At 37.6% G+C, this 22,689-nt stretch overlaps 1 protein-coding gene across 3 annotated transcripts in view; it reads left to right on the top strand.

Moving 5' to 3' along the window:
- Positions 1 to 22,156, top strand: part of chn1 (chimerin 1) — a 109,360-nt gene extending 87,204 nt beyond the window's left edge. For 2 of the 3 annotated variants that reach the window (XM_059966697.1, XM_059966699.1), the window contains exons 8-14: positions 82 to 159; positions 1,853 to 1,937; positions 7,771 to 7,944; positions 11,101 to 11,178; positions 13,190 to 13,327; positions 15,890 to 15,995; positions 18,030 to 22,156. In XM_059966697.1, the coding sequence (XP_059822680.1) occupies positions 82 to 159; positions 1,853 to 1,937; positions 7,771 to 7,944; positions 11,101 to 11,178; positions 13,190 to 13,327; positions 15,890 to 15,995; positions 18,030 to 18,201 (831 nt within the window). In that variant the 3' untranslated portion in view covers positions 18,202 to 22,156. The remainder of the gene's footprint in view (positions 1 to 81; positions 160 to 1,852; positions 1,938 to 7,770; positions 7,945 to 11,100; positions 11,179 to 13,189; positions 13,328 to 15,889; positions 15,996 to 18,029) is intronic. The other variant, XM_059966698.1, reaches the window with a different exon arrangement.
- The last annotated feature ends 533 nt before the right edge of the window (positions 22,157 to 22,689 follow it).

Below are 22,689 nucleotides of genomic sequence, written 5' to 3'. Positions count from 1 at the left end.
GCAGCACTAGGAATAAGAATGAGACCCAAAAAAATATTCTCAACTCTGTGGCAACCCCTAAAACAGTTTGCTTATTCACAGCTGTCTTCACTCGTTCGAAGAGCCACACTTAAGGAAAGTGAACGAATTCCCAAATATGAAAAAGTACATAATTTTAAGGTAAGGATGTGAACTTAATATTACTTAAACAGATATGTAAATTTGATAATTTACTTATTGATGATGATATTCAAGAAGTGTTTGTATTGTAAAGTTATCAATAATTTAAATTTAATTTTTTTCTCTATTCCAACTGAACAATTATCAAAATGAATTGATTTATTGAAACAGTTAAATTGAAATATGCTTGTTAAAATTACAAAATAATTCTGTACTGCATGTTACATAATGCTGGCTCTGGCAATTTTGCCTGATATTTTTAAATTTACTATCCATGCATTTAAACATTGAAGAAGATGCACTGAGCCATCTTCTCTCAATCAGATTGAAGGAAATGCATGATTTTAACAGTAAAATCTTCATACTGGCAGTTATTTGGAAATGTTGCATCTTCATTTAATACAACAGATCAGTTCTTTAAACATAGCCTAATAAGATATTGTTGAATATTTGTTGCACATAATTTGCCTCGAGTATATGTTCAGGTGTCTTAATTGTTACAAGCATCTGGGCTTTATTTTTGCTTTTAATGTTAATGAGGTGATGGGGATAAAAGATAGCACCACCACAAAGGATTATTCACAATTGTAAAGTCTGTTGTTTCTAATGTTTTTACTGGACTCTTGATAATTAGAAAATAATTCCCACAGAGATGTTTCCATGGCAGTTTAATAATTTGCTAATAGACTGCATAGGCTCATGAGATAATTGTACTATAATTCTAGTTTTTTCCATGTAATAATGAAAAAGTCTAAAATATATTTGCCCTTAAGCAATGATCTTTTAAGTCTCTTTCTAAATATTTATGATTATTAAAAAGTTCCAGTTGTGTGGGGCCGTTAAAGTGGCAAATATGTCCTAAAGGACTTACTGACTTTAATTATTAGAAAACTTTTGTAAGAGGAGTTAATTCTAAGCATTGGTTAAACTTGAATTTTTGTTGTCACTTGTTTTTCTGCTGTTTAATTGAATCAGTGAACAGAATAAATGCTGCTTTGATCAGAATCTGATAGAACATTGTTACCTTATTATTTAATATTATGCATGTTGTTTGATCTGGCATTTATGTACAATCACAGCACCTCTGCTTCTTCTCAGCAATACCAAAAAAAAATTTTGATTATCTATTTGTCTCTCGCAATAGTTGCAGATCTCTGGTTTGGTTTTGTATATGTTCAGACTTGAAAATGAAAGCTTCAACCATAAATATGTTCAGATATATTTGTTTTAATATGTTCTAGGATTTACTTAATGCACCTGTGATTTAAAAAATACCTTTGTAATAAGTTCATTTTCTAGAAATGGCTTTCAATAAAATATTACTGTTCCTTTGAATCTAAAAATGCTAATATTGATTGCAGTAATGTAACTGATAGTTGCCGTGGTAATGTACCTTTTATGTGTAGCCAATATATTATATAAAAATGCTTGGTGGTTATGGAATTTTGCATTTTAATGTTTTAATTACTCAAAAGACTGTGAAATATTGTAAGAATAAAAACTGTATTAAGAGTACCTGGGTCTCAATCACAGTTTCTCGACTTTTGAGTGTTGATGGTTTTCGCTCTTAAGAGGCCATTATTTTAAGATTTCTCTTCAACTTTGAAGAGTTCTGAATCTTAAGCAAATAATTAATCTCAAGAATTCTTAGTGCTATCCCATACTGTTTTTTTCTTACTATTGCTTTTTACAGGTTCACACATTCCGAGGGCCTCACTGGTGTGAATACTGTGCCAATTTTATGTGGGGCTTGATTGCTCAGGGTGTGAAATGTGCAGGTAATTTTGTCTTTAAAATGTGATTTTAATTTTATTTTTTGAATTGAAAATCATCTATTCCAAATATGTTTACAGATGTTTCATCATAAATTGGCATGTTTAACCATCAGATTTCTAAGCAATTTCCTAAAATTGCATGTTTTTCTCTGAAACCCTAGTATCAAATGAATAAAGCCAGCAATTGCCCTGTTTTAGAAGGGAAATGTAACTTTCACATGGGAAGTTCATAATGCACTCATTCTGCACGTTAATGCTATATGTGACTCCAGTTTCTGTTTCTTAGCAATAGAATTTAAAATGTAACTAGCATGATATGTTGCCTAAGACAAGACCTGATTGATAGTCGTTGCACAGACAGCACAACATAGCAACCCCTGTACATAAAGAAAATACAGAACTGACTGCACACTTGTGTCTCTGAAAAAGCAAACACAAAAATACAAATTAACTATTATTTTCATAAAGGGTCAATAAGAACATAAAATATAAACATGACAGCACAGGACCATGGCATTGTTCTGAACTAATTAAGCTAATGATTCCTCATTAAACTAATTGCTTTTGCCTCCACATGATTCATACCTTTCCATTCCTTTACATGTTCAAGCACCTCTTAAAAACCTCTATCATACTTGCCACCACCACAACCACCCCTGGCAGCATATTCCACTTGCCCCACACATTTCCTTTGAACTTAACTCCCTCTCATCCTAAATGCATACCTTCTAGTATCAGATATTTCAACCCTGGGAAAAAGATAGTGACTGTCTCTGTTTATGCTTCATAACCGTAAAAACTTCTATCCGGTCTCCCCTCAACCTCCAAAACTCCAGATCTAGTATTGCACTCTTTCTAGCTGGGACCTATTGTATTGATTAAGGAAACTTGCCTGAGTACATTTGACAAGCTGTATCTCATCCAGCCCTTTTTATAGGACAGCATTCTCAGTTACCCTGAAAGTGGCCACGTAAACTCATAGGGTGGTTAAAAAAAGCATACAGTGTACTTGCTTTTATTAATCAAGGCACTGAGTTCAAGAGTCAGGAAGTTGTGTTGCAGTTTTACAGAACTCTAGTTATAATGTACCTGGGATATTCCAGTCATTTCTGGTCAAGCTTCCTATGTGGAAGCTTTGGAGAAGGTGCACAAGAGGGCATTTGCTATATGGAAAGTTTGGACAATCTAGGGTTGTTTTCTCTGATGGTGAGGTCTAATTTGCGGTATTGTGTGTAGTTCTGGTCACCTACATACAGAAGAGCTATTGATATTGAAAGAGTGCAGAGAAAATATACAAGGATGCTGCTAGGACTTGAGTACCTGAGTTATAGAGAAACGTGAATAGGTTAGGAATTAAGAGTGTAGGAGAATGAGGGGAGATCTGATATAAGTATATAAAATTATGAGGAGTATAATCAGGATAAATGCAAGCAAGCTTTTTCAACCAAGTTTGGGGAGACTAGAGCTAGAGGTCATAGATTAAAAGTGAAATGCTTAACAGAAGCATAAGGGAGAACTTCGTCGCTCAGAACGAATGAAACAAGCTGCCAGTGCAAGTGGTGGATGTGGGTTTGATTTCAACATCCATCACTCGCTGCTTCCCATGGCCGTACCACCATTGGCTTCAACTGCTTGACCAATCAGAGGAAAGATCAAGGGGTGGGAGAAGAGAAGCAGGGAGGAGATAGGGGGTTGATTGGTTTTTCACCTGGCACCTTCCACCCTTCCCCCACCTTCTTTATAGGGCCCCTGCCCCCTCCTTCTTCAGTCCTGACAAAGGGTCTCGGCCCGAAACGTTGACTGCTCGTTTCAACGGATGCTACCTGACCTGCTGAGTTCATCCAACGTCTTTGGACATGTTGATTTGACCACAGCATCTGCAGTGTACTTTGTGTTTACTATGGATCTCCTATTTCAGATTTTTAACATCTGAAATTCTCTCATCACTTACACCAATGCAATATTGTGCCAGTATCTTGGTGACGTTTAGTATAAGGTTGTCAATTCTGCTTTAAGGACTTAAGGACTCCTTATTTTCATTTTTAACTAGCTCATGCACCCAAAAAATTCAGCTCATTAGTTCTTGTCTGCTCTTCACGTGCTAAAAGAATGAAATGGTTTATCCCATCATGTCTGCATCTGTGTTTTCTCCCTGAGTCACCATATCTAAACCCCAAATATTTATTTCCCCATATTGTTTAGCATTCTTTTTCGTGCAGTTGTGTGTAATGCCCTGGTTAAGATTTTTACTGCTATGCAATAGGTATTTCATTTTAGCAGTTCTATAAGAGCTGACATGGACAATCCATACTTTTTTAGAGAAGAGGAGAGTGCAGGTGAGAGTAAAGGATTGGGAAATATCTGGTGTGAAAGTTCTAATGAGTCCTTCAGCGATTGATTTAAATTCTGAGCTCGTTTTGGCTATTACATCACTGGCTGATAAATGCACAAGTATATCTGCGGAGAGTCAAAGTTATTGTAGGCTGGAAGTGTTCTCTGGGGTCAAGCCCACACCCATTGGGGAAGACGAATATGAGGCTTAGGCTGAACAGACATCTCAGTTACTGGATGAATGGCAGTGCTTTGATACAGTGAAAAACTGAGACTGGTAGAGAACTTAAAGAGCTCAGTGGCTGATATAGTGAGGTTCCTCAAGGCAGAAAATCCATTAGCCACATCAGCGAATTACCTTTGCAAACTCTGGAAGATGCTTTTGGCACTGCTGGAAGTGCAGCCAATCTTAGGATGTTTAGGCAGGAGGGAAGTTGCCTGCATTTTCAGGTTGGATAACCTTCTGCACTGTTTGTGTCACAAAGGGGGCATTCAACTGTCTGGGAGAAATTGCTTCAGGATGGAGAAAGTTGTGAAGGGTGCACTGTCACACAATGTGATTGCTCTATGTATTTGAATGATCCGCAGTATGTGCCCTCCTCCATCTTTTATGCAATGTAGGAGTGAGAGGCCTCCAGCAGCGCAAAGTCCTCAGTAGTAGTCTCTGCTAAAGCAACCCCTGATGCCACACAAGCAGGGGTTTTGCAGGATGCCGTGAAAGATCTGAGGGCTGAGCTTTTTTGGATGATATCAGCTGGTGGTGCCACCAAGCATGACAAGGCCAATAGGAAGCTGGACCCACTGGGCTGCTACTGAGCGGGGTCTCTTGACCAGGAGAGTGACCAGTACTTTCTGTTACAACTGTGGAGAAGATGGACATTTCAAGCAGGAGTGTGAAGGAGAGGAAAATCTTCAAAAACAAAATCAGCAATTAATCAAACAGAGAAGTTGGGGTAAACTATGGAGGGACCCAGTAAAGGAACAGGCTGATATTTCAGAAGGAATATGTTCCTATCAGTGTATCAAGGGAAATACTAAAGTACAAAACTCTATTCTTGAAGTTTTAGTGGGACCAATCTTTGTATCCATATGGATTGAAGGTGTTTATGCTAGAGCCATACTTGATACAGGTTCTCAAGTTAATTTGCTTTATAGATCCTTTTACAACTAGTATTTGATGCATTTACCATTGATGGTACTCGGTGCCCTTGAGATTTGGGGGCTTAGTGCTGATGAGTACCCATTCGATGGTTACTTGTTGTTGAAGTTGGAGTTTTCAGAAGCATATGTTGGAGTAGCTGAGACTATTGACACAGCAGTGTTGGTCTGCCCGGATCCAGTTGAAAAGGGTGGAGCTTCCATTCTTGTGGGGGCAAATACTGCTGTTGTGAGAAGGCTAGTGGGAGCATACAAAAAGAAATGGAGAGAACTTTTTGAAAACCTTGTTCATTCATCCTGTGCTCGGAGCTGCTTTTGAGAAGGTACAAGTTCCTTCTAAGCAGGATGAGCAGAAATGAGGAACTGTGTGGTACACCCAGTCTAAACCTGTCATGTTATAGCTAGAATGACAGGAACCCCCAAATTTGTCGGAATGTTCAAGGAATGGAAAAGGAGATTAACTGAGAAGATGTTGGGACACGTTCTATTGACGAGCCTGATGTTGGTTGCTCCAGGAGTGCTTGCCTCGCCTTTAGGGAGACTAAGGACACCCCTTTCCGAGAGAGATCAGCGGAGGTTGAAGATATTTGCTAGCACCTGTTTAAGCTGAAAGAAGTTAAGTTCAGTCATGGAGCAGGGGGGCCTGAGCCGCTGGAAGACATAGATAGATGGGGAGGCACTCTTTAGTAGACAGGAAGAGTCATAAGGGATGATTGAAGCTGGAAGAGCTGAAGATGGGATAAGGAGGTCTCACTGAGTCAGGAATCCCCCAGACAGGCTGGCTTATGACGCACCAAGGAAACAGAGTGTTGCATCTGTACCCCTAGTGAGATATGTCACTACTGTTTAAAAACCGATTGGAGATCCTAACATCATGAAATTCCTTTGAAAACTGTCATTAATGATAGGTTGATAAATTTCAAAGTCGTGAGGATGTGACTATTTTTGGTGGGGGGAGGTAGTGTAATATCCTGGTTAAGATTTTTACTGCTACGCTGTAAGTTATTTCATTTTAGCAGTTTTGTAAGAGCAGTGTATTCTGCTTTTAGTATGTTTGGCTCTGAGCTAAAGATATAGGGCTATGTTGTTCAACTTAGAAACGTTGTGTCAGCCAATCAGGATGTTGGAATTGGGATGATGAAGGTTTTTGTGACGTACACTGGTGCGGGTCGAGGCATTTTGGTGGGAGCTGGGAGAAGACAGGAGGGAAGATGGTGGAGAATACCATCCCCGTTGCACAAGGTGCTTTATGCAGATGAATGGCTCCAAGAGGAAGGAGCAATTCTCCCGAGGGGGAGCCCATTTGTCCGAGATGGATTCAAGCTCCAACTTTATGTGCACATTTGGACTGGGTTAATACTGTAATGGTCCCTTTTTAATTTTTTCTTTTTCCTGTAACTGATAAAGCTGAAATTTGTAAATAAACTTTCTTTATAATTGTATGCAGTGTATGATCTATTATTTCTTGCTGACGGCTAATTGCATGGGAGCAGTATTTACACAGTTTTCGCACAGATTCGGGTTTGAGTTGTTGAGACATCCTAACTTTCCAGTTTTGGTGGGACCCAAATCAAACCAACCCTAGATATATGGAGATGGAGAAAGGTGGTTTTCTCACTTCTAAGTCCAGTGGCTATTAGCGAGGGGTTAACGAGCCAAGTCCCTAGAGACGCCCCAGAAGAAGGGGTTTCTTCCATGGGGGTAACAGATAATACTTGAAAATATTTACAGATTCTGCTTTATCATAGATTTTGGCAATGTTTGCATGTTCTCATCAATCACATGTTCTCTTTTAAGTCTTTTATTATTTTCTTAGAATTGATCGTCCTTTTTTAACTATCTTGCCTATCAGTTGAAACAGTCTATAACTGCTTACAAGTCATACTTATTTACATTCTGAAAGCCTCAATCTGTTAGGAAAAGGGGGTTGAGAGAGATAATAAATCAGCCATATGAAATTGGCAGACCGTACTCAAATAGGCAGAATGGCCTAATTCTGCCCTTAAGTTTTATGGTCTGAAAGTAACAGCAAAGGCAGTAGGCACACGATCAAAGGGATGGGTACAAAACTACTGCATTTGTTCTGTTAGTGCCCAGCTATCAGAAAGTGAAGTAAGTGAAAAATTGACGATGCGAGCAGCAGTCACAAATTTTCAGTATTTTATTGGGTGATTGCAGAAAAAGAAGGTAATGATTTTTGCTCTAGTCAAAAAGTATTGCAGATGAAAAAGCTACCTTTATGTTGACTCTGAAGTTAAAATATCTCTAGATACAATATATTTGAGTTAAATTATTTGCGTGGGAGTAATTGCAATTTTAAAATCTCTGTCTTATTCTGCATTCTTAGATTGTGGCTTGAATGTTCACAAACAGTGTTCCAAGATGGTTCCACATGATTGCAAGCCTGATCTGAAACATGTGAAAAAAGTCTATAGCTGTGACCTGACAACACTGGTTAAAGCACATAATTCAAAGAGGCCAATGGTAGTGGATATGTGCATCCGAGAAATTGAAAGCAGAGGTAGGAGCCACGATTCTTGGATGATTGACGATCACTGATAGTTATAATGTTAATGAAGGTGAAAGACTTAAAACTGCAGTAAAGACACATAGATCATCCTGTATTCACTTCTGTCCACTTACATTGGTAACAAAGGTGTGCTTAAGTATTCAAAAATGAAATATTGTGGATACTAGAAATCTTAAATGAAACTAAAAATGCTGAAAATACTTAACAGGTCAGGTAGCTTCTATGGACAAAGAAATAGTTGAAACTTAAAACCAAGCATCATGGCCCTAAGAGGTTACTGCAGGATGTATCCAAGTTCCAATCATTTTCAGGTGCTTCATTAGTAATTTACCATCATGAATTCAATAAGAAGAATTTTCACTAATGATTGTCCAATGCCAATTTTTATTTACATCTTTTTACAAAGTAAACCAGCTAATACATACTAGTAACAATCATGCCATACAAATGCCAGTCAGTAACCACCTCCAGCAAGCAACCATATCTGACATGCATTACTACAGCAGAGTTTCCATCAACCAGTTGTGTACGAGTCATCATGGACCTGGGACAAAACTAGAACAGGTATCTAAAAGCTGACCCCAAGGACCATCAGAAGTTCGGCATCCTCTGGCACTGGTTCACTTTTTCTTATTCTCTAATGGCCTCCCTCATCCACGTTTGTAAGTCTGGAGTCTGTGCTCTCCACAGGTTTGGTTGCATGCAATTCCAACAATATTCAAGGAGCTCAACACCAGCCATGAGGAGACTGGCACCCACTCCACCACCACTAGTATTCACCCTACCGTCACTTATTGGCATACCTACACTATGTACCATGTACAAAATGCACTGCAATTACTAGCGTACGCTACTTCAATAGCTGTCATACTTGTCATTGTGAGTGTCAAAGGCTGAAAACTACGTTCAGGTTTGCCTTCAAATCACTTCCTAAACTTAACTGGAAGTATATTGCTGTTGCTTCAGAATCTTTAGGACGTAATCCTGGAATCCACTACAGAAGGAATACCTCATCAAAATATTCAAGAAAGTGGCTCACTACTATCATTTCAAATACAATTAGGGAAAAACAAAAAATACTGGATTTGATAGCATTGTTGTTACCGATAAAATCTTTTAAATTAAATTTGTCCTTGTTCTTTTCTTACCTCAAACTGCGCTGTCTGGCCATAAAGCTGTATATTGGAGTGGAATTCAATCCACTGTTGCTGATGACACATGGTGCCAGATCAGTGAGGTTAAAGTCACAACAATGGTTGAAAGAATCTCATTGTAACAGAGAAGTAAAATTTAGGATTCAGCCAAAGGTCTGATGTATAAAGGTCCCATAAGTTTATGAGGTTGCTGAAACCAGTAATGGCTTCAAGACTGGAACAAAAATTTTTTTTAAATTCTGATTAATCAGTTCATGACTTCCCTACTTTGTGGCTTCCCTACATTGGTGAAACTCGAGGTAGATTGGGAGACCACTTTGTCAAGCACCTTCACTCCATCCACAAAAAAGCAGAATTTCCCGGTGGCCAAACATTTTAATTCCAAACCCCTTTCCCATTCCAACATGTTGGTCCATGACCTCCTCTACTGCTACGATGAGGCCACTTTCAGGTTGGAGGAGCAAAGTCTCATATTCCAACCAGGTAGCCTCCAACATAGATTTCTCCAATACAGTAATTTTTTCCCCCTCCACCTTCCCTCTTCAATTCCCCACTCTGCCTCCCCCTTACCTGTACTGTTCTCATCACCTGCCTATCATCTTCCCCCAGTGCCCCTCCTCCTCCCATTTTTCCCATGGTCCGCTCTCCTCTCCTATCAGATTCCTCCTTCTCCATCCACTTGTGTTTTCCACCCATCACCTCCCATCTTCTTACTTCATCACCTTCTGCCCTCTCCCCCACCCACCTAGCTTCACCTATTACATTCGGGCTTGTACTCCTTCCCCTCCTCTACCATCGCCCCACCACCATGTTATTCTGGCTTCTTCCCCCTTCCTTTCCAGTCCTGATGAAGAATCTCAGCCTGAAACATCGACTGATTATTAATTTCCATAGATGTTGCCTGACCTGTTGAGTTCCTCCAGCATTTTGTGTGATTTCCTGACCTCCTATTGCTGCTGAAGACCTTAAAAAGATGCTGCAATATTGAATCGATCAGAAAATCTTTAATACACCTCTGTCTACCTTTATACAAAGACTTCACTCAAGTTTCAAGTATCAGATTGAAAACCAAGGCACGGATCACAAACATCAGAGTTTATGTCTCTTGTCCTCTCCTTTTTGGACCATGGTAGGTTACATAGCTGTGGGGATAGGTAAAAGGAATCTTTGGATTTCTAGCAACTGAAGGTTTTGTCTCTGAAATAAATTTAAATACTTTGAACCTTCTATTCAGTAGTAAAATAACTATTAAACTTAATTTGGCAGCCTGTTGACAAAGAAGCAAATTGTTTAATGCTTGGAAAATGGTATAGAGATTGAAGGAATGTTGAAAGGCCTAGACAGAGTAGATGTGGAAAGGATGTTCCCCATGTTAGGGGAGTCTAGGACAAGAAGGCAGAGCCTCAGGATAGAGGGATGTCCATTGAAAACAGAGATGTGGAGAAATCTGTTTAGCCAGAGGGTGATGAATTTGTTACCACAAGCAGCTGTGGAGGCCAAGTCTCCACAGAGTGTATTTAAGGCAGAGATTGATAGGTTCTTGATTGGATATGGCATCAAAGGTTACCGGGAGAAGGCCAGGGATGGGGCTGAGGAAGGGGAGAAAAAGCTCAGCTGTGATTGAATGGCAGAGCAGACTCGATGGGCCAAATGGCCTAGTTCTGCTCTGAAGTCATATGGAATCATATTGATTCATCTGTGCTCAAACTGCAGTTATTCTGTGAATTACAGCACAGCACACCGGGTTTACATTACTGAACAGCATGGAATTTTACACAGTCCAATTGCTTGAATAAGCAATAAATAAAGAAATTGGATTAATATAGTATTAATGTAAATGCGTAGTTGAATTTTGCTGTAGATTTGATGAGCCAACAGGCCAATACCCATACTATACTGTGTGCCTCTGTAACTCACTGGCTTCATTTTAGTTTACTAATATAAGCTTTAATTTTCCATGTACACATAACCTTAACTGTACTACATTTTTTAGGTTTAATGTCTGAGGGTTTATACAGAGTATCGGGATTTAGTGATCTAATTGAAGATGTCAAGCTGGCATTTGACAGAGGTATGTGCAGTTTAATTTTCCACATCAAACATAAGGGTAACATTCCTTGATATTTACAACAAGCAGATGGACACTATTATGTTTGCCTTTTTTTAGATTAGCACCTTTGAAGATTTCAGACTTTGACTGGGGTCAGTCTAGTCAATTGAAAATGAAAATGATGAGGTTTTTTGTGTCTATCAGCAGATAAAGGATAAAATAAATCCTATATCAGTTCTGCAGCTTCCTAAATTAGTGGAAAAATATCCTATAAATATATCAGTTCTCCAGCTTCCTAAATTAGTGGAAGAACTGCAAAGCCTTGTCAGTAACAGTGTGAATTTAAGTACACAGTGATCAACAACAGCAGCTGGTTGAATAGAGTGGTAAGTCTATTTTTATACTTCATTGGAGACAAAATTTTATTCTTAGTACTTAAGATTTTCTGTTTGTATATCAGTAATATTGCATATATTTTAGAGTCTCTAAACTGAATTTTTTGGTAGATATTAAGTCAAGGACAAACTTAATACAGTGTGTTAGATTTGCAGGGAAATACAGGAGTTCTTTGCTAGACTACTGGCATATACCAACTCGTCACCCCTGCCCTGCAGTTTGTGACTTCATTACATAAATGGAAGTCCTTGCTGACGAACACCAGCTAGTGATTTCCTGGCTGTTCTCCAGCTTTGAATTCCACATAAACTGTAAAATTGGAGTATGGTCTTGCTTCAGTACCCTGGTAAATGCATTGGAGAACCTTACCACAAAACCTTTTCTACCTGGGCAAGTTAGGCCTGGCACAACAGCAAGCCCATTTATTTACTACTCCTCTCGCCACCATCCCACTGTATACTTCTACTCCTCCCTGTTTTGGTTCAGGTTCCATTTACTATTCACCTCTCCTGTTATGGTTCCTATCGTCACCTCCTTTGTTTATCAGATCCCAGCACTGGTAGCCTTTGTGTTCTTGCTTATCACTCCCCAACAGCCATCTCCATTTTCACCCATCCCTCCATCTCACTCCATCTGCCTCTCCTTTGTCAGCCTCCTCATTATCATCGACCTGTTTCTGTCTCCCAACTCAACCTTCCCCCTCCACTATCTGATTTAACCTTCACCCCTCCTCAGACCACCAATCACCTTGGATTAATCTCATACCCCTCCTTTTTGCTTAAACCTCAAGCATACTAATATTTTCAATCAAAACCATGCAACTTTAACTGCAAAATTCTGCAATTAAAATGGTAAATCTGTATAGCTTTACAAAAACATTTATCATAATTCTGTACATTTTTCCCAAGCCAGACAATACCTTTTCTGCTGTAAACCACTTTATGCTGTATTATAGAAGAAATTACAGTTTATAGTTGTTGCAGAATTTTGCCATTTTGAGTGGCTTGGTGGCCTTGTGTTGCAGTGGTTAGTGTTGCTGCTCTGCAGTTCCACGGACCCATATTCATCCCGACCTTGTCTGCTGTATGTTACTCAGTGATTATGTGAGTTTCTACCAGGTGACTGGGTTTCTGCCTGCTGGTCTGTTTTCCTCCCACATCCGGAAGCTGTATCATTTGGTCACAGTAAATTATCCCTGAATGTGGATGAGTAACAGAATACTCAGAAAGGAAAGTTATGTGCAGTTAAAGAGAAGATAATGTAAAAATGTACAGTGTAATAAGGTGAGTGGGAATGAGACTGATGGGATCACTGTGGTGGGGGCTGCATGAACCTAATGAGCTAAGTAGCCCCTTTACTGTGTCATAATGACTGTAATATTATTCTGCCTAAAATATCTGTAATATGATGCTATTCATGGTGAGATATGAAGCTTGTAACTGAAGAAAATTCCGATCTTTAAAAATATTGCTGTTTTGGTTGTAACTTGAGCATTCTACTATGGTCTCTTTGCAGGAAGATACCGCATTGTGAATCAGAGAATATATTCAATCTGATCTGAATGTAATACAAAAATATAATAATTATATTGAATTGAATATTTGTTGAGGTTTTTGTTAACTGTTTTGTCTCTTAGATGGTGAGAAAGCAGACATTTCTGTGAATATTTATGAAGATATAAATATTATCACTGGTGCACTTAAACTTTACTTCAGAGATTTGCCTATTCCACTTATCACATATGATGCATATCCAAAATTTATTGAAGCTGCTCGTGAGTAGTTATCTTATCCATATAAAAACATAATTGTGTGTTTTATTGATTTATTGTTTACCAAGTTAATATAAAAGGTTTTTAATGTTCAATTATCTGTCAATCACAGGAAACACAGAGGGACAGCTAGTAGAACCACAAACTAACCTAACAGTGCTGGAGATCAGGACTGAATCCTGACCTTGGGTGCTATCTATGTGGTGTTTGTACATTCTTCTTACAACACTTTAAGATTCTTGCAAGTGTTGCAGTTTCTTTGCATATCCAAAAATATGCAGGTTTGTAGGTTAATTAGCCTCTAAATTGTCCCTTGTAAATAGGCGAGTGATATAAGGTGAGTGGATCTGATGAGAATGTTAATATGGAATTTCTATAAATTGGTAGTTGATGTTCAGAATAGACTGAACTAAAGGATTTGTTTCCATGCTATATCTATCTATAATTATCATGATGAACTGTGGTTTGCAAATTGTTCTTAGTCTATTCAAACAAAAATGATTAATGTCCACTTAATTGATGTTTTAAAGTTCCTTTCTTGGTCATAAAATGTTTCTTTTTTTCATTAAAGATTTGGTCATAATTTAAATTCGTCTCCCCTGCAGTGGCTTGTTGAGTTTAGAACAGGCAAACTTTGGTGAAATGATCATGACGTAACTTTGTTCCAACATTCATTAATTTTAAACATCCTTATCAAACCTTACAATAATTCCATCAGTTGCTATATTGAAGAAGAGTCCTAATGTGATTTGGAAAGTTTTCCCTCTACTTAGCACAATTACAGCTGGGCTGAGATGAGAGAATTCAGCTGAAACTGATTTCCAGCAAGTGTATTACTCTTGTTTCCCCTTTGTAAAGAGGTGAAAATTTGTCACCATGAAATTCCTTTTGCATGAGATAAATAAGAAAAGAAACTGTTAAAGCAATATAGACATGAGAAAGTCTGCAGATGCTGGAAGTCCAAAGCAACACACACAAAATGCTGGAGGAACTCAGCAGGTCAGGCAGCATCTGTGGAAGTGAATAAACTCTCAATGTTTTGGGCCAATACCCTTCATCAGGACTGAAAAGAAGGGGGAACATGCCAGAATAAAAATGTGGGGGAAGGGAGGGAATGATGCTAGCTAGAAGTTGGGTGGAAAGGTCAAGGGCTGGAGAAGGAATCTGATAGAAGAGGAGAGTGAACCATTGGAGAAAGATCAGGAGGAGGAGACCCGGGGCAAGTAATAGGCAGGTGAGAAGAGGTAAAAGTCCAGAGTGGGAAATAGAAGAAGAGGGGCAGGGGAAGGAAAACAAATTTTTTAACAGAAGGAGGAATAGATATTCATGCCATCAGGTTGGAGACTACCAAGATGGAATATAAGGTGCTGCCCCTCTATCCTGAGGATGGCCTCTTCTTGGCACAAGAGGAGGCCATGGAATGACATGTCAGAATGGGAATCAGAATTAAAATGTTTGGTCACCAAGAAGATCTGCTTTCTGCAGATAGAATGGATGAGCTCAACAAAGCGGTCCCCCAATTTACAACAGGTCTCACCAATGTAGAGGAGGCTGTATCGGGACACGGTAGATGATCCCACCATTTTTGCAGGTGAAGTGTTGTTTCACCTGGAAGGACTGTTTGGGCACCTGAATGGAGGTAAGGGAGGAGGTAAATGGGCAGGTGCAGTGCTATGGCTGCTTGCAGGGTTAAGTGCCAGGAAAGAAATTAGTGGGAAAGGACAAGGAAATTGTGGAGGGAGTGATCCCTGTGGAAAGTGGAGGGGGAAAGTAAAGATATGTTTAGTGGTAGGATCCCTTTGGAGTTGGCAGAAGTTGCAGAGATTGATGTGTTAGATGCTTAGTCTCATGAGGTAGTAGGTAAGCAGCAGAGGAACTCTATCACTGTTAAGGCAGCGGGAAGATGGGGTGAATGAAGATGTTCAGGAAATGGAGGGGACGTGGGTGAGGGCGGCAATGGTGGAAGATAGAAAATACTGTTCCTTGAGGAAGGAGGACATCTCTGATTTCCTGGAAAGGAAAGCCACTTCCTATGAACAGATGAGGGGAGGTAAAGGAATTGAGAAAAGGGAATAACATTTTTACAGGAGATAGTGTGGGAGGAGATGTGGTTAGCATAATTGTGGGGATCAATAGGTTTATAAAAGATGTTGGTTGATAGTTTGTCTCCAGAGATGGAGACAGAAAGATCAAGAAAGGGGAGGGAGGTGTCAGGAATGGACCAAGCTGGATGCAAAGTTGATGAAATTGGTGAGTTCAGCAAGGGTGTTTGAAGCAGCATCAATGCAGTCGTCAATATAGCAGAAGAAGATTTGGAGAATATTACTAGCGAAGGCTTCAAAAGGGACTGTTCCACGGAGCCAACAAAGAAGCAGGCAAAGCCTATAAAGCAACAGGCAATATCGCCTATTTATGACTGAAGTATTTTATGTTTAAAATGCGCTTCTCCTCAGGTAACTTCTATCAAATTTCATGATTCCTACCAAGATTGAAGAAATTTGTGAAATTTTGAAAATGTTTGGATCATTTAAAGTTTGAGTGATTTATATTCTGTTTCTTTTGCAGAGATTCCAGATCCTGATGCACGATTAGAGTCAATTCATGAAGCATTAAAAATGTTGCCACCTGCACACTGTGAAACTCTAAGATACCTTATGGCTCATTTAAAGAAGTAAGGCATAGCTGTCGAAGTTTGTTTATATTGGTTATAAAGTTCAAAATACTGATTTGAGCTTGATAGATGTATTCTGTTTCTTATCTAAAAATGATAGAAAATGGTTGAAAATTAAATCTACACTCTCTAGTTCTATATACATGCCAATATGTCTGATCTCTCCATGTTTCTGGCAGAATGCAAACTAAAAATACCTCCAATCAATCTGTTAGAGGAAGAAAAAAATCAAGGGACCAAATGTCACTCAACTGCATCCCATAATAGTTCAATCAGGAGCAGTGAATGTAATGCATCATGAAACCATATTACAAGTATCTATTGAACATAGAATTCATATGTTAATTCCTCATTTTCAAGTGCAAAGAATCAACATTGAATAAACAAAACCATTCTAATTCTGCAGTTTCCAAATATGGATTGGTTTCATTAAATCTGTTGAGTTTTGTTAAAACAGCATTATGGTTGTTTCTGAAAAGGCAAAACAGAGGCCCATATTTATAATCCTGAGACAACAGTTCAGATCTCACCATAGCAGAGAGAGAACATAAATTTGTTTGCTTCAATAAATCAAAATAAAAAACATGGAGTTTTACTCCCGTTGAGGATGTCATATTGTCACAAAAACCCACTGGGCTCACCAGTGATTTTTACTAGTAGAGATGTTTCTTGCTTCTCGATTCTGGCTTGTTTGTTCCTACTGAATCAAAGCAATATGGTTGACTTAATTACCCTTGAAAATGGTCCAGCAACCACATGATGAAACGGCTTCAAATTAAAAGATTAATAAAATCAGATATACATAAATGCCTCTGATAATGATGTTATAAATGGGTAGTAGAATCCCAAAAAATCCATCTGGAAATACAATATAATCTTATAGAACATAGAAAACCTACAGCACAATACAGGCGCTTCAGCTCACAAAGCTGTGCCAAACATGTCCTTACCTTAGAAATTACCGAGGATTACCCATAGCCCTCTATTTTTCTAATCTTCACTTTAGTGGAGACCTCCACTGTGTTATTTGATATGCCAATAGCACTAAATGGAAAATAAACACATTTTATCACTCAAAATTAAGCACCGAACATTTTATACCTTATCACCAACAGGAAGTTTCTAGTAAACCACAATATGTAACATCATCTCTTGCCATAGGTCTCACACTATCATGATCAGCACCTGTTCAGTGAGGAGTGTAGAAGAACACCACAGGAGCAGTAGCAAGGGACCTAAAAATACAATGCAAATTTGATGAAGCTACAAATAGGGTCTTAAGCATGCTAAACAACAAGGACGTGCTGTAAACAAAATTAAGAAATTTCAATAAGTCACAGCAGAGCAAAGTTGGAATTGGTTTATTTTCAAATGTACAGTAAAAAGCTTGCTTGCATGCTATTCATAAAGATCAAATCATTATACAGTGCATTGAAAGTTTCCATTTCTGTTAAAAAGCAACAGGAGAAGGAGATTTCATGAATATCATTATCCTAAATAATATAGAGGCCAGGGCATACATGCAAAACACCAGGCTACCTTGTTTCCAATGACATGCAACCAGAAATGCTGGATTGATTAAACCAGGGTTCCCAACCTTCTTTTATGCCATGGAACAATACCATTAAGCAAGAGGTCCATGGACCCCAGACTGGGAACCCTTGGGTTCCTCCCAAGTCCAAGTCCATTTAATGTTGGCTACAATAAGTGCCATCAATCACTCACTAGCAGCTTTCAAGCTGATACTTTAACTTGTTTAACTTGAAAATGTTTGTTGGATGGAGGAGACTGAATGGTCTTCTTTAAAGCTTTGTTCTTGTGCCTCAGGTGTTTATTCTGTTTTAAAGCTCACTGATCTTTGACTTGTCCTCAATGCTTGATTAGAAAGCCAATGAAAACAAATATATAGGATTTTGAGTCAAAGCTATAATATATTAATCTACAGTACTGCTTGATTTGAGTTGTAGCTTTGCTATCTTGCATTTGAGTGAATATTGCAAGCAGTATACTAAAATGGATAGTTGTATTTTGCAGGGTTACTCGACATGAGAAGGATAACCTGATGAATGCAGAGAATCTTGGGATTGTCTTTGGACCAACTCTAATGCGAGCCCCAGAACAGGATCCCATGGCAGCCTTAAATGACATACGTTATCAAAGACAATTAGTAGAGATGCTCATCCAAAATGAAGATGTTTTATTTTGAACTCGTAGAGAGGGCATTTTTAAACAATCACAGGAAAAATGCATTAGATTATTTTATTGTGGTAGTTGTTTCAGTGAGCAGGTCAAAATGACAGCAATCCTTTGTACTTTTTTTATAGTAGCTTGGGCATAATTTTGAATACTAAAACTGCTGGATTCTATAATGAGAGTTAAATTTATGACTTGCATGATTTGATCCTCATTTTTGTCATCATTTTCAGTGGAGCATCAGGAGTTAGTTTTTTTTTAATAGTATTAAATGAGCTTGCATGTTTGTGAGTTGTGTTTGTGTATTTGTTAAATGATCCAACTACACTTGTAGTTGATAATTCTAGACTAGGAATGACTATAATCACAGGATTTCAGAATATTATATAAAAGCTATTACAATCAGTGATACTTGCCACTGTATATTTCAGTCCTTTGAACCTTGGTATACTTTGTCATAATTGTGTAAATTTTACTTGTAGATTTCTTCTGAAGCAAATTGTTTTGTATAATATTTCTGTACAACCCACGTGATCAGTATGAAATATCATCAGGTGGTTGTTTCATTTGAAACAAAGATTTTACTTTTATTTTTTACATTAATTTATTAAAATTTACATCACTGTATTTTTATGAACAAGCATAATCGATAAATATTCAGTGATACTCTTAGCATTTAGTAATATTCCTGAATGGTTACTTAATTGTAATGAGTTCATAGTCAGTATAAAGTAATGGTCTAAAACCAATATTGTTGGCAGTTGGAAATTATTGAAGAACTTGTCCTTGAATATTCAAAATGCATTTATAACTTGCAGGTAAAATCAAGGGCGCACCAACTTCTGAGTACAGTGTTAGTCTGAGTGGATGAATAATGCTTATACATAATATTATCCATTGAATTACATTAAATGTTTAAAATCGGTTTGCAATTTCAGAAGTTTATGTCCTTTTTAAGAACTTATTTGACATAGTCAGTTCAAGATGGTATAAGTTCTTTTAAGTAAATGCTTCCTTTTAGACTAGGATTTAATCCTTTAGTTATTTTTACTCCACATTCCCTTATGCATTCAGTTTGAATAAGAAATAATATGAATCGAATACTTAAACAAGAAAAAGATTTCTTTGAGTTCAGACGTGACAGAATTGGTAAACATTCAATAAAATGAAGCGGAGACTATTTGAGACTACAGCTATCATTTGTCAATACCAATATCACAGAAACCCCTCATGTAGTCTTTACAGTTTGGCTTGTATTTTAGAATGAAGCAATGCGAAATTACAAATAGGCATTATTGTTTTGAAAGTGGAAAATAGTTACATATATTGGCTGAAGGAATCTTGTAAAATGGTCTGAATTTTCCTGAGATGCCATAAGGAAGTGCTAAACTTCCTATGATATTTGGTGGTTTCCTGACTGCGCTTCAGCATTAGATTCTCCAAGTCAGAGCATTAATTTACTTTAGTTTCCCAGAAGTTATGATATAAATAAGTAAGCTGAATTTGCACCAGGTTGGACCAGGCATGTATCTTGCAACTCCATTCATTGCAACAGTCATGGATGGCCTCTCAAGAGAGATGTAAGTTTCAGTTAATTACCTTTTTTAATCAACTGGGTTTGTTTAAATATATTTAATAATTTTCTGATATTATTAACCTTAATTTTATTTCTGATGAAATGTTAAAATTTTTATTTTATTATTAATTGTAACAGGTTTTTTAGTGGTTTGTGTATGTCAGAGACATTCTAATAGACTTGAGCATAAGGTGATTTAAAATCTAAATTGTCAAGAGTTTTTTTTGGTAGATAAGGCATGCTTATGCTTTATTATTTGCAGTCAGGAGATCCTGCATTGTCATGAGCAAAGTTGCTGCTTAAAGGCCCACATAAGGTAAGTTGGGACCTAGCATACAAGGATAGGTGAATGCGCAGTCCTTGCCTCTCCCAGGAAATTCTAGACTGATTTATATTTCTCAGGGTGCTCATTTTCAGGCTTAACTGTTTGGTTCAAAGATTTGTTTATCATTTCTGAAGTATATGCCCAATTGGCAGTTGGATTGTAAAAGCAAAAACTGTTTCTATCCCATTAATGGTTAGGATTCATACTTAACATTTTTACATCTGTATCTTCAAAGGACTTTAATACCTCCCAGGCAATATCTATATAAGCACTCAAAGAGTTAGGGACATATTAAACTCTGTATGAAATATCTTGCAAGACAAATCAAAGATTAGTTTCAAGTATCTGTTATTGAAGATCAGGGTAGGAAAAATATCTTTATCATTTTTGATTGGCCACAAGAGCAGAATATTGAGCAGGTTGCAAAATTATATTGAGGGAAACTACTAGGAGAGTAACAACAGTAGTATAACTTCAAAAATGGTTCCAGCAAGATAGTTATACAAGTTATAACTCTAGAGAGCTATTAGATTTTACTTTTAGTAAATATTTTAGTTATTTTGTTAAAGATAAGTTAATTTTCATCAACTAATGATGGAATATACACAGGCCTTATTGAGCCAGTGTTATAACTAGAATTGTTTGTGGTCCATGGTTTGCAGTTGCTGATCTTGTGCAATTATTTATAATGGTAAATGATTCTGAACTGTAATAAATAAAAGCAGATGAAGTGTTAATGCATAGTATGTTAACTAATGTTCCTCATGGGACTATTTGAAAACATGCCCCTTTGTAACTTAGAAGTATTTTTTTAAAAACTGATATCTGAGTGCAAATACCTTTGAATGGTGTATCTTCTGATGTGCTGTTCAAAGGAAGACTGAAATGGCCTTGAGTTATGTGTTAACGGACAGTGTATACTGGCTAACAGCAAAGATTTGTTTGTGTTTTGATTACTCTTTCTTAATAGGTATGATTGGACCAGATGTGAAATGTTGCCATTGCCAGCTTCAAGCTGAATTTAACCCATAATGTCTCCGTAATTACAACTAGTATTCCCATGGCAAAATATTAAGAGTTTATCAATTAAATCATGATTCTCTTAAAGGGAGTTTGCCTATAGTTTAGCGATACTTGTATGCCTCAGCTGCTTTTGTTCCATTGGGATGAAGGTGAGCAAGAGTCACCTGGAAACAAACAATTTTGTCTCTCACACATTTTATGGATCTAGTCACAACTTATTTATTTTTATGAATTATATTTAATCAAAACAGATCCACGTGTGACACTTGTGCCAGAACATAGATGCAAACTATAGATTTTCAAAGGAATTCCTAATGGTAAATAATATCCTGTCTGTAAGGATGGGAATGTTTTGCACTCCAGTGTGCATTGCTGCTGCTCAGTTGAAGCACTGCATCATTATGATCAGGAGATCGAATTTACTTCAAATAGGGAAAGCAGGTGGTGGGTATCAGGATAATTGCCCCGGTAAGGTCCAAAAACCCACCAAGAGTGAGGTAATTTATTTGGTTTAGAAAGAAGTTACATATATGTACTATAGCTACAGTAAGTGCTCCTGAAATGTGTAAACATCGAAAACAGTTTAAACTACTTTTGGTTACACAATTGTTGGTGTTGAAGTGAACAGAATTACATAGTTTTATAATAAAGGTATTATAGATTATAATGCCCAAAATATTATTTGCCGCTAAGCTAAAGCTTCATTTAAGTAGCCTGGTTCCATTGAAACAATTAAACTTTTGAGCTTTGTGTAAATATTATTTGTTGGTGGATCAGAAAATTTTGCAGATCTGAAAATACCCATCAATTTTGATTGCAGCTGAAAACCAACCAGCATTTGAAAATATTTTTGTCACTGTAAAATAGTGCAATCTGAAGTGTGAAATCTGCATGTGTTGAAGTGCCATCTTTAATATATCAATGGATAGAAATATATATAACAATGACAGTTGTTTGCAATTATATCTGTGAGTTTGTGTTTTCCTTAAGAAGTGAAGTATCATTGTGAACTGCTTGACTGCCAAAATAAATTTGGACTATCACTGAGAAAGGGTGTCCTTGGCTTTAATTGATCTAGTTAGATGCTATTTTTAAATTATGTTGTCACTTTCAAACTTCAGAGACATCAGCAATGATGAGAGTTACTGCTACTGATTGAGAGTTTCTAATGTTACCGTTAACCATTTATTGTCAATTTAAACAGTCTGCTTCTTGCTCTCAGCCCTGCATCGGATATTTAAGTACAGAAGTCGTTGAAGTAAAGTTGAAGAGAGCCTTTGCCGCTTTATTATCTGGTCTAAATTGCAGATAGGCGTTAAATCTAGCCATAGCTATTTTAAAGAGATAAGTTGAGAAGTGTTTTATATTTGAAACAACAATTTTCATCTCCTTGATGCTGAGCATGTTGGTATGTGATTAATCAGCAAGATTACCAGTCGTTTTTACTTTCATGTGACTTTGAAGTTGACTCGCATCCACTTCTGTGAGTTTTGAGGCAACTCATGGGGCTAATCAGGAAACAACAGATGTGCCCAAAGAACCAAGTGGGTGTGTAGTTTCTGATGGGCTTCAGTGTG

Source organism: Hypanus sabinus, chromosome 4, assembly GCF_030144855.1.
Source record: "Hypanus sabinus isolate sHypSab1 chromosome 4, sHypSab1.hap1, whole genome shotgun sequence".
In the NCBI taxonomy this organism is placed as follows: Eukaryota; Metazoa; Chordata; class Chondrichthyes; order Myliobatiformes; family Dasyatidae; genus Hypanus; species Hypanus sabinus.
This window is presented reverse-complemented; position numbering and strand designations above follow the sequence as displayed.